Raw genomic sequence first — 11,295 nt, forward strand, 5'->3', positions numbered from 1 at the left:
CTGTGGCCACCCTGGATATGGCCATTTGACTTGCCATCCTCTAGATGAACCAGCATAAGTAAGGTAGCCAAGATTTTTAATTTTCACACTCAGCCCTATGTGAAACCAAAAGACTCCAAACTTTTGCCATTATTACCAAGAGCCAAGACACTGGAAAAGGAATTCCATGAGTTGAAGCATTTCAAATGCTCTCAGCCTTCTCATCAGCCGTCTAACCATCTTTCAGTTAGTTGCCTTACTTCCTGTGAAATCCTTTTGTTAACCTCTTCCCATATAACTTTCGCATTGTAATAACCTTAATCCAGATACACTTCTCCCTTCTGGGACTGATTAAGCACCTCATATGTGCTTGAAACTGACCCCGTTCACGACTCCTCCTGACGATATGCAGGAGACTCCTCTAGGTAGAGCTGATTTCTCATGGTTTACAGGTGTGGTTCATACTTAAAATATGACAATGGTAATTACTGCAGTGGTTATGCTATTGTAACCCCTTTCAAAGACATTGAGGTGGCATTTTTGCCTTTAACTACTTCAGCACAGCAGGCTGAATTACCTGCCCTCACTTGAGCTTGCATTTTAGCCAAGGAAAAAACTGTCAACACTTATAGTGACTGTACGTATGCCTTTGGAGTAGTTTATGATATTGGGATGTTATAGAAGAAACCGGGTTTCCTTACCTTCAACAAAGATAAAATTATAAATGGTTCATGTATCAGGAATTACTGGATGCTATACTTTTCCCTGATGCTTTATCTGTTATTAAGATCCCAGGACATTTTAAACCTGACTGAAATTCCTTAAAGGAAAGGTAAACATTTCTGTTTGGCTCCCATGGTCTCAGTTGCATTCAGCTCAAAAATAATCTATATACACATTTTTGGATGATTCATTATGAACCCCTAGAATCATGACTTTTGCATGTATCTGTTCAGTTTTTTTTTTATCATCTTTTATTGGAGAGGTGGTCTTTTCCCCCCATTGCATATTCTTGGCTCCTTTCTCCTAAATTAATGACCATTTGTATTTATTTATTTCTGGTCTCTATTCTGTTTTATTGATCTATATGTTTTTATGCCAGTACCATATTGTTTTGAAGACCATAACTTTGTAATATAGATTGAAATCAGGTGCTGTGATGCCTCCTGCTTTGTTCTACTTTCTCAAGATTGCTTTGGCTGCTCAGGGTCTTTTGGCCACAGAACTTTAACTCAGGGGTGGCATAAGGTCCTATGAGGTGAGACCTCTAGCAGGTGGAGCAGTGACGGAGAAGAAGTAATGAAAACAGGATTCACTTGACTTCTAACCTGGTCTCTTGGGAACAGAGAATCAGCAGGACAATTTTCCATTCAGTCCAGACCTGTGACCCAGAGGGAAATAACGTGCTCAGAAGTGGGAGTAACAGGGGAAACAGTTTCTAATGAGTAGATAAAGGGAACTGCAAATATTTCCTCCGCTGCAGTCCTCTAGCGTATATATCCTTAGGCTCCATGGGACATGGTTGTTGCTTTTGGATTCCTACATGTGGCTCAGAGACCAATGCTTCACTACTTCCTGCTGTCTTTACTGGGGACAGAGCTCCAGTCTCCATCATCAACCATCCAGATAGGAATTCAGACTTCTACACGGAGTCCTCCTTCTCAGATGCTCCACCCAAGTGAGTCTAAGAGCCCAGTAGGTAGTCCAGGAAAGGGTCAGAAAGAATGGAACCTGAGAACTTCTACCTGAGGTCTCCTGAGAGCATAACCAGCCTCACCCAGAGCCCAAAGATGGCCACGTTTGTTTGCTAGGTGCACTAATGAATTTAAAAGTAATTTATTTAGTATTTTAAAAAGGGAAATGCTTATTGGAATCAGCAATACAAAGATCATTGGTGACAGTTCAATGATGAAAAAGGAAGTCCATTGGATGAGAATTAAGAAGGAATAGGAGGCATAAAGTGCTTCCAGTAAAATCAGAACATACACAAGGAGTCTTGCAGTTCGGAGGAGTAGGCAAACAATATTAGGTGTGGAGGCGTGAGCAGGGAAGTGAGGGCATTTTTTTTTAACAGGAGTTTATTTGAACATGTTTTTTATTCTTTAAAAACACCCAGACCAAGGCAATAGATACAACCTTGCAACAGCCTTTCCTGAGAGGAACATATCATCTCTCACTGTTGGGTATTCACATAAAAATATTCAATAAGTGAAAGAGGAATAACAAATAGTTTTACTTTACAATTATTTTGTTACTTGTACAACTGTGTATATTGTTGGTTTATAAACCTTTTAGTTCACTACAAACTGTGCAATTTCTTTACAAAGTTTATATAGTGAGGGCTGAATTCTTCTTGTGTTTTTTTCATTTTATGCTTTCAAACAAAAATCGCAGTTTTTTCCACTAAAGATTTTTATTGTTTGACAGTGAATTATTTTAAATATAGATAAATATACTGAGGAGAATGTATGAATGTTTACAAATTTTGTGTGGTTAATTCTATCAGTAAGTAAGTTGTTTTCCCTCTATTACATCTTTATTATTAAATTTATTGGAGTGACATTGGTTAATAAAATTATATAGATTTCAAGTGTACAGTTTAATAATATATATGTATATTTCATTATATGTTAAACAGAAGGTCAAATTTTAAGGGTAAAAATTTCTCCTGCATCCTTAGTAGTATAAATCTTCTTTCATATATATTACGTTCTTATTTCACATCTGTTTCTCCTTATTTCTACCTTTTTGTTTTTCATGGTAATATGTGTTTTTAAAAATAGCAATCACCTTCTTTCATCCTGTGAAAGTCATTCTTTTGCATTCAACTAATGATCACTTCTCTGTTTTTCCTAAGCATATTTGATTCCATTTACATTTTTATATGTAGAATCTGGAATATTTGATACTGCTTCCATCACTGACTTTTTTAAAAGTATTTTTATAATTTTTCATTTGCAGATCTTTGACAATTTAATCTTTAATTATCGATCCACGTTGATGCAGTTAAATTGTTATTTTATATCTTTTCTTTTAAAGTTAGTCTTAGATTTTTATTCAATTTTATTAAATGCAATAATTTGAATCTACAATATGAACATGGTTTTATTTTCCTGAAATTCTTTTCATTTTATGATTTTTTTCATTCTTTAACATTTTTTCTATATAAATGCACACATTTATGAAACCACTTAAGTAACATTGCAATAGAGAAGGCCCAGTACCATGAAATGAGTGTGATATGACATCATGTCCTCAGGGATAAAAGTATAAATAAAAGGGGACCAATAGATGTGGCAAAGAGGATTTTATAGAGTATGTCTGGGGAACCTTTGCATGTTGGACAAAGAACAGAACCAGGACGAGTGTACCCATCAGATGTGTCACAAGGAGGTCAACACTTAAAGCCCGGAAACAGCAAAGAACCACAAAGAAAAGTGAGAGAAAGGCCACTTCTGGGCCATATAAAAATGAGGGTGATCAAATAAACATGAAATAGGTGGAGGAATAACAATTAGATCAGAGCTGAGGTGGATGCTGTGATGAGGCCAGTGGGGCAATAAAGGTCTAGTCAGTGCGAGATCCCTCAAGTCCAAGGGAACTGCAGATCCGTCAAGTCCCACGCTGCCTGTCTCCTCTCTCTGCACCTGGCTCTCTGTAGGATCATCATTCTTGTTGCTTTTCCCTCATTGGTAGGAACTGGTGTTCTTTTAAACTATATTTTCCTGTACAGCATTGGAGTCCAAAGATTATTTTTTTTACTTTTTCCCAAATAGGACATTCCAGTTACACTGTGATCCAGCATGTCCTCACACAAACACAGAAATACACATGTGCCCATGTGTGCATGCACGCATACGCACACACACCTGACAAAGAGAACCATGAAACAATATTGTATGTACCCTCACTATGTGTGATGCACTCTCATAGTTTCTTTTGTGCCTTCTTGATTCCATTCTATTTAATTATTACAAACCATAATCCAACACCCTAGAGGGTCCTGATATAGAATATGGAAACATTCTTTTAGCATGTCCTCCATACCTAGGTTAGTTTTTCCTGCTTCTCCTTTTTCTCATTACAGACGCTTTCTGTTAGAATGCGTTCTCTCATCCTTCCATGGAATACATATTTATTCAGCTACTGCTCCCAACTCAGCTAAGTCTGGTGGGAAGGTGGTGATGTGAATAACATGCTGCATGTTATATATATCACAGCACTCACTGTGTAAAGGAAAGAAAAGGCATAGAATTAACTAAAAATTATTAAAGGCATAGAATTAACTAAAAATGATTATGGGCACCATAACACCTAAATAAGTTCATAAGAAAGTTTTTTTCTTTGATAATGTTCAGAAAAAGAAAAGTTTCTTGAGAGAGAAAATGCAAGCCATTTGAAAGAGAAGATGGAGATTTGAGGATGCAGAGGGGGTGAAAATTTCCCTAAGACTAGTGAGGAGACTCTAAGCGGATAAAAGTGTGTGTGTGAAGACTCTGATCATTGAAGCTGTAAATCAGGTAAATCTGGGAGTCAAGTTCAATATTGGAAGTCAGTGTGAAAGAGGGCAGAGCCCTATGAGTGTGAAGCTGGTGGAAAGGTCACAAAGAGTCGAGCTCTTGTTTGAAGCTACAGAATTTTAGCTTCTATCTCACTGACATCAGCTTTGTAATATAGAAACTCCTCTCGTAGGCCTTAGGAATATCTTTTTGGCAAGAGAGGTCCAGTGTGTGATAGATGGGAGAGAAGACAGAAACTGAAATACGGCTGTGGAATTGGAGACCGAGAAGTGAGGAAGCAATGGAGACACTGGAGAGGTAGAAGAAAATAATCGGCCTCATCTCATCACAGGGGTAACCTCTCATTTACCCACAGGAAGGAACTGTGCTAAGCATGTTACACATATTGTTCAAATCTGTCACCACTCTGGATGGAACCCACTGTCTGCACTATTTGGGTGAGGATATTAGCATTTAGAAGGTCTGGTTGTCTCTCTTTGTTCAAAAAGCTAAGAGGTGGTAGATCCCAGAATCAAAACCCAGTTTTCTGGTTCCAAAAATTTTACTCTTAATGTCATTTATAAATGTCCCTTCTCATTTCAGTTTTTAAAACTGCCATTTTTTATGCTCAGTATATATTTTCTTTTGTAAATTGTATGTTTAGTCTCTCTGCGCATTTTCTAGTGGGATATTAACTCTATAAAATGTCTTGACACCATAAAGATATTGCTTTTTTCTCTTTTGAATTAATTATTTGCTACTTTCTTGGTTATTCTGGGCCTTGAGGGAACAAAACTACTGTTGGCTTATTCCCAAAATCAATGATGAATTTTCCTCAGCACAATCTCTCAAAGACCCCCACCCCCAGCTTATTGGATTCTCTCTCTCTCTCTCTCTCTCTCTCTCTCTCTCTCTCTCTCTCTTTTTCTTTCTCCCTCCCTCTCTCTTTCTCCGTCTCTCTCTCTCTCTCCCTTTCTCTCATTTTATCTCTCTATTTATTTAACTTATTGTTTTAAGTACAAGGCGAAAATAGTTATATCAAAATGGAGCCCCATTTTTACATCTCCATTGTAGTCTTATCGACTGAAATTTGGTGCTGTTTCTATTTTATCTTGAGGAAAATAGTCTGTTGACACCATGCCTTGTATCATTCCTTTCCTCATTATTATGGCTAAGGGTAGGTACAGCTAGGTAGTAACATGGCCATACTCTGTGTACCTGTGGTTTACAGAGCATGAGCAGTTCTCAAGACAGGGGTACCTAGTTCATATACTCCAAAATGTGACCCTTAAAACACAGTTGCTAGTATGTTATCCAACAGATGGAAATAAAGAAGGGATCACTTCTACTCACAGGATCTCTTGAAAACAAAAAGAATAAAATGAAAAGAACAACATGAGGTTAAAGGATCCCTGTGTCTTAAAGTTTCATCTGTAGCAGACACGCCATCTCATTCCTCCAGATTCTCTGACATCATCCTTATCATCTCTCTCTTGCTCATTCTCTTCACCACAAGGCTTCCTTTTGAGCCTTGATTTCTTAAGACAAGTGCCAACCTCAGGACCTTTGCACTGGCTCTTTCTAGCATACACACCTCCCCAGAAATCTTCCTATCTTCCCTGTGTCTCCTTGAGGTCTCTGTACAAATGGCACCTTGTTTGCATAGTTTTCTTAATTCTAGTAAAAATAACAACACATCTACTCTCTTTTATACATAATTTCTTTTTCCTCAAAGCATCTCTACAGACTGACATCATATATGATTTTTCATTTTTAATATTCTTTCTCCATCATTGAATTATAGGAACTTTTGTTTCTCAGCACCCTACAATACTTGACAAGAAAATGGACAGGATTCAGCATATATTCCTCAATACAAGACAGAATTTATCATTGAATCTGAAAAAATACATGATTTATAGGGCAAAATTCTGAGAGTGGGACAGGAATTGGTAATCAGAGATGTCATAAGAGATTTTTTAAAGGGAATCAGATTTATGATATTATATATATAGAGAGAGAGAGAGACAGAGACAGAGACAGACAGAAAGACAGAGGCAGAAACAAAGACAGAAACAGAGAGAGACTGCAAAATAGAAATGGTACAATTTTAACCTGTTACTAACACCCATATGCAAAAGTTAATCATATTTTGTTTTGTTTTGTTTTGTTTTGTTTTTCCATTTTAGTCACCGCCTCTACCACATGGAACCATGGAATGATACACGACTTTCAGAATTTCTTCTTCTGGGATTTTCAGAGGAACCAGAACTGCAGCCCCTCATCTTTGGGCTCTTCCTTTCCATGTATTTGATCACTGTGTTTGGAAACCTGCTTATCATCCTGGCCGTCAGCTCAGACTCCCACCTCCACACACCCATGTACTTCTTCCTCTGCAACCTGTCCTTGGTGGACATCTGTTTCACCTCTACCACCATCCCAAAGATGCTGGTGAACATCCAGACACAGAGCAGAGTCATAACCTATAAAGGCTGCATGACCCAGATTTATTTTTTCCTACTCTTTGGAGTATTGGATGACTTCCTCCTGACCGTGATGGCCTATGACCGCTATATGGCCATCTGTCACCCCCTACACTACACAGTCATCATGAACCCCTGGCTCTGTGGACTGCTAGTTCTGGTGTCCTGGATAACAAGTGCCCTGTATTCCTTGTTACAAAGCTTAATGGCTTTGCAGATGTCTTTCTGTACAGACTTGGAAATCCCCCACTTTTTTTGTGAACTCAAACAGGTAGTCCAACTTGCCTGTTCTGAAAAGTCTCTTAATAGCATCATGGTGTATTCTGGAGTTGGGCTACTGGGTGTTGGTCCCCTCACTGGAATCCTTTACTCTTACTCGAAGATTATTTCCTCAATACATGGAATTCCATCAACTCAGGGGAAGTATAAAGCATTTTCTACCTGTGCATCTCACCTCTCAATTGTCTCCTTATTTTATTGTACAGGTCTAGGAGTGTACTTCATCTCTGCTGCTACTCACAGCTCACAGGCAAGTGCAGTAGCCTCAGTGATGTACACCGTGGTCACACCCATGCTGAACCCTTTCATCTACAGTATGAGGAACAAAGACATAAAGAGGGCTCTGAAAAGATTCTTTGAGATGCCAGGAATAAGAATAACAGGATAATCATGAATGCTGTCTTTGAATATCAGAACATATGCCAAAAATTTAAAAATAGCAGATTATTATAATTATACTCAGTTTTGTTTGCCTTTATTTTCACCAATTAGCTAATGTTGCATAACGAACTGTCTTAAATGCTATAATTTATATCAAATGGGCTTATATACTGGGAGTTATTCTCTGCTCAGATGCTCATGAGTCTGCTTCAGCTGGTAGTCTCTACAGCTCAACCATGTTGTCTTTGAGGTTGTAGTACACCCCTCTCTTGAACCAAATTATGACAGTTTATATGTGTAGTTTAATCTTCTAGTTAACAAAAAAAAAAATGAGTTTACCAAAAGTGATTTGTCTTAAAATAATGTCACTGTTTTGCTATCCATATAAGTCACATCACTTTCTACCCAGTGACATTTCTCCCTCCCCTGTTAAAATGTGACTCAACTACCTGTGCTCTACATCTTACCTTGAGCCAGGCATCATTAGATGTTTTTTTCCTGTGCATATTACAATTTAAAGTTTACTAAATTAAAGGGACATTTAATTTAAAAGAGTACATATTACATGGGTCATTTATACATAATTCATGGAAGTATATGAAAGCTTTAATTGCATTGTTATATAATTGAGAAAAATTGAATCTCCCTGAGCCTCAGGTCTGTATTTCTGATGTTAATGTGGGATAATAATAATTCTGATGAATTCATAATTAATGAATTCTGTGGAAATATTTTATTGAGTACAAGAACTCTTTCATAAGTTGGCATTTTGTTTGTGTATATGTATTTGTATATTATTTTTAACAAATAAACACACTCACTCACATATATATGTATACACACAGACTCAATAATTTCATCTTTTTGTTAAAAGGAAATTTTAGAGAAAACTGAAGAGGATAGAAATAAAAATAACTATAGGTTGGTTAACATGAAAAATTTTAAATGTAGAAATTAAAGCAGAATTGTTGTCTTGAGTTTAATAATGAATTATTTTCCTATCTGAATGTCCAAAGACCTCAAAGTCAGAATCGCATTTGCATTTATGCAACGGAGAATTCTCTGTACCAGCTAATGCAGTAAACTCTCCAAATCGACCTTAGACTTTTTTCATCTACCTATGGGGGTGTGGGTGGAAGTGTACACAAAATGTCCTTACCCAGAGGAACCAAAATTAAAGAATTGAGAAGCTTAAAGTCAGTTTTCTATGAAAACAATTATTTAATAAATGTCTGTATACATTGCTATTGCTGCTGTAACAAATTACCACACTAAGGATTTAAAAGAAAGAAATTTATTCATCTATAATTCTGGAGGTCAGAAGCCTAAAGAGAGTCTCACTGGACTAAAATCAAAATGTCTGCAAGGCCAATTATCTTTTAGAGGCTTTAGGAGAGAATTTGTTTCCTCTCCTATTCCAGTTTCTCATGGCCACAAGCATTCCTTGGCTCATGGCCCTTCCTCCATCTTCAAAGCTAGCAATGTAGCATCTTCCAGTGTCCCTCTGATTCCAGCTATTCTTTCTTCCTCTTCCACATTCTAGGACCATGATGGTAACATTAGTTCCACCTGCATAATCATGACTACTAATCTTCTTAACTTTAAGTCAGCTGATTAGCAAACTTATTCCATCTGCTACCTTCTTCCTCCTTTGCTATGAAAAAATAACATAATATGAGTTTCTGGGGATTATGTTGTGGATATCTTTTTGAGGCTCTTATTCAGCCTACTATAAAATCAGGGCCCTTAGATAAAAGAATCGAATGAGTTACTTTTCCAGAAGTATACGATATGATGTCATTCATTAATCTTTATATAAAATAATTGAGCAATAAATTCATAATAACCTCTATTCCTACATGCAAAAATGACTCCAGGTTCAGAAGACTTAAAACTACCTACACCTGACTCTAACTCAGAACCACAGCCTTGCTACTCAGAGAGTGGTCCTCACTCCAGGACCTGCAACATCAATATCACCTGGGAGATTGTTTGATTCTCAGAATCTCTGGGCCCCCAAGGATCTGTTGAATCAGATTCTGCATTTGAACTAGAATCCTGAATAAGTCATACACACAGTGAACTTGGAGAATAGTTGATGTAGAATAAGTTTTCTCTCAACTCTTTATATATTGACAATTGGGCAGAATAATTATTTGTGTTGGGTGTTGTAGTTGTTTAGCAACCTCCCTAGACATTGCTAAATAGCCCAGGGACAACATCATCTCAGGCTGGGAACCACTGGCCCTGAGTTGAAAACTGGAAGCATCCTGTCAGATATCAATCAAGACCCATCCCTCACTCAGTTTGTAACTTGGGGTGAACACTAAACTCCTTGAAGTCCCATTTCTGCAAAGGGGAATGGAGTCCATAATAGTACTACCTCATGGATGGACTTTTTGAAAAATTTAAATTAGACGAAGTTTATAAGGTGCTAAACTCAGATTATTCGACATAAAAATATTGAAATGTATCTCTCATAATTAACAAACATTTATAATATGGGCCTGAAATACAGCTCTTAACTGTGATATAAGTACAAAATTCATAATTATTTTGACAAATGAGTCAGGAAGCCAAAGAGTGTGATGCCCAGGATTGCATACGAGAAGGAACCCAGCTTTCTCCTTGTTGAAGAGGAAACAGCAATTCTCTGGAGACATCATGGCTGTGTCCCCACCACAAATCAGTGCTTTGTAGATCAATGGGACCTGATATTGAGAGTTCCGTGATCTCAGACGTTGTAGAAAATGAGAAGTCAGGGTTGAAATGAGATGGTAAGAGGTTAGACCTCTGGAGAGCTGGGAGATCAAAGACACAAAGAAATAAAAAATTATTCGCTTGACTTCTAACCTGGTCTCTTGGAATCAGAGAATCATTAGGAAAAAATTCCATCCTGTTTATTTCAGAGGCCTAGAGGGAAATCATGTGCTTAGAAATTGGAATAACAGGAGAGAGATGTCTGATGAGCAGTAATACCTTCTCTGTGCAGTTCCTCACCTTGTACAGCATTGGTAGACAGGACACATTTGTCGCTTTTGACACCTAAGCCATCTCAGAACTGATGCTTCATTCCTTCCTGCTATCTTATCTGGGGACAAAGCATCAGTCTCCATCATCAACCACCCAGGTCGGAATTCAGACTTCCACACAGAGACCCTCCTCCCAGAGACCCCACCCAGGTGAGTCCGAGAGCTCAGCAAGTACTTCAGAAAAGGGTCAGAGAGAATGAAATCTGAGAACTCTTACCTGAGCCACATGAGAGCCCAATCAGCCCAGTCAGACAAGTAATCTCAGTTTGTTTACTTGGTTATGTGACTTATTATAAGTAATTTAATGCATTAATAACCATGTGTCTGTCTGAATCCACTCTAAAGAACCATAGTTGACAATTAAGTAATCGGTGACATTATAGAATTAGTGAGATGCATAAAATAGTTGCAGTAAAATGAAAACACATCTGAGGAGCTTTGCAGGTTGGGGACCAGGAAATAGACTTGTTAGGTGTGGAGGACGATGCAGTGAAGGGAGAGCATTTGTATTAAATTTCTAAGATAGGAGGTATTTGAGCATGTTTTGTATTTATTGAAAAGATACAGACCAGTGGAGGTAGAAACTACTTTGCAACAGCCATTCCTGAGACATACATTGCAGAATCTGCTCTCATGCTGGAT

The 11,295-nt window shown here is 37.7% G+C and overlaps 1 protein-coding gene and 1 pseudogene across 1 annotated transcript; both read left to right on the plus strand.

Annotated features, from left to right (window-relative positions):
* The window catches only part of LOC105307661, a 6,296-nt pseudogene extending 5,593 nt beyond the window's left edge, over positions 1-703 (plus strand).
* A 5,980-nt stretch (positions 704-6,683) lies between these two features.
* LOC105307662 (olfactory receptor 7A17-like) lies at positions 6,684-7,628 on the plus strand. The gene has a single exon (XM_011383222.1). It carries the CDS (start codon positions 6,684-6,686, stop codon positions 7,626-7,628), a length of 945 nt encoding a protein of 314 aa, XP_011381524.1.
* The last annotated feature ends 3,667 nt before the right edge of the window (positions 7,629-11,295 follow it).

Source organism: Pteropus vampyrus, unplaced genomic scaffold (assembly GCF_000151845.1).
Source record: "Pteropus vampyrus isolate Shadow unplaced genomic scaffold, Pvam_2.0 Scaffold507, whole genome shotgun sequence".
Classification (NCBI taxonomy): domain Eukaryota; kingdom Metazoa; phylum Chordata; class Mammalia; order Chiroptera; family Pteropodidae; genus Pteropus; species Pteropus vampyrus.

Excerpts from the sequence above, each read along its gene's own strand:
- LOC105307662 (XM_011383222.1), top strand. The coding sequence starts at position 6,684 with ATGGAACCATGGAATGATACACGACTTTCAGAATTTCTTCTTCTGGGA.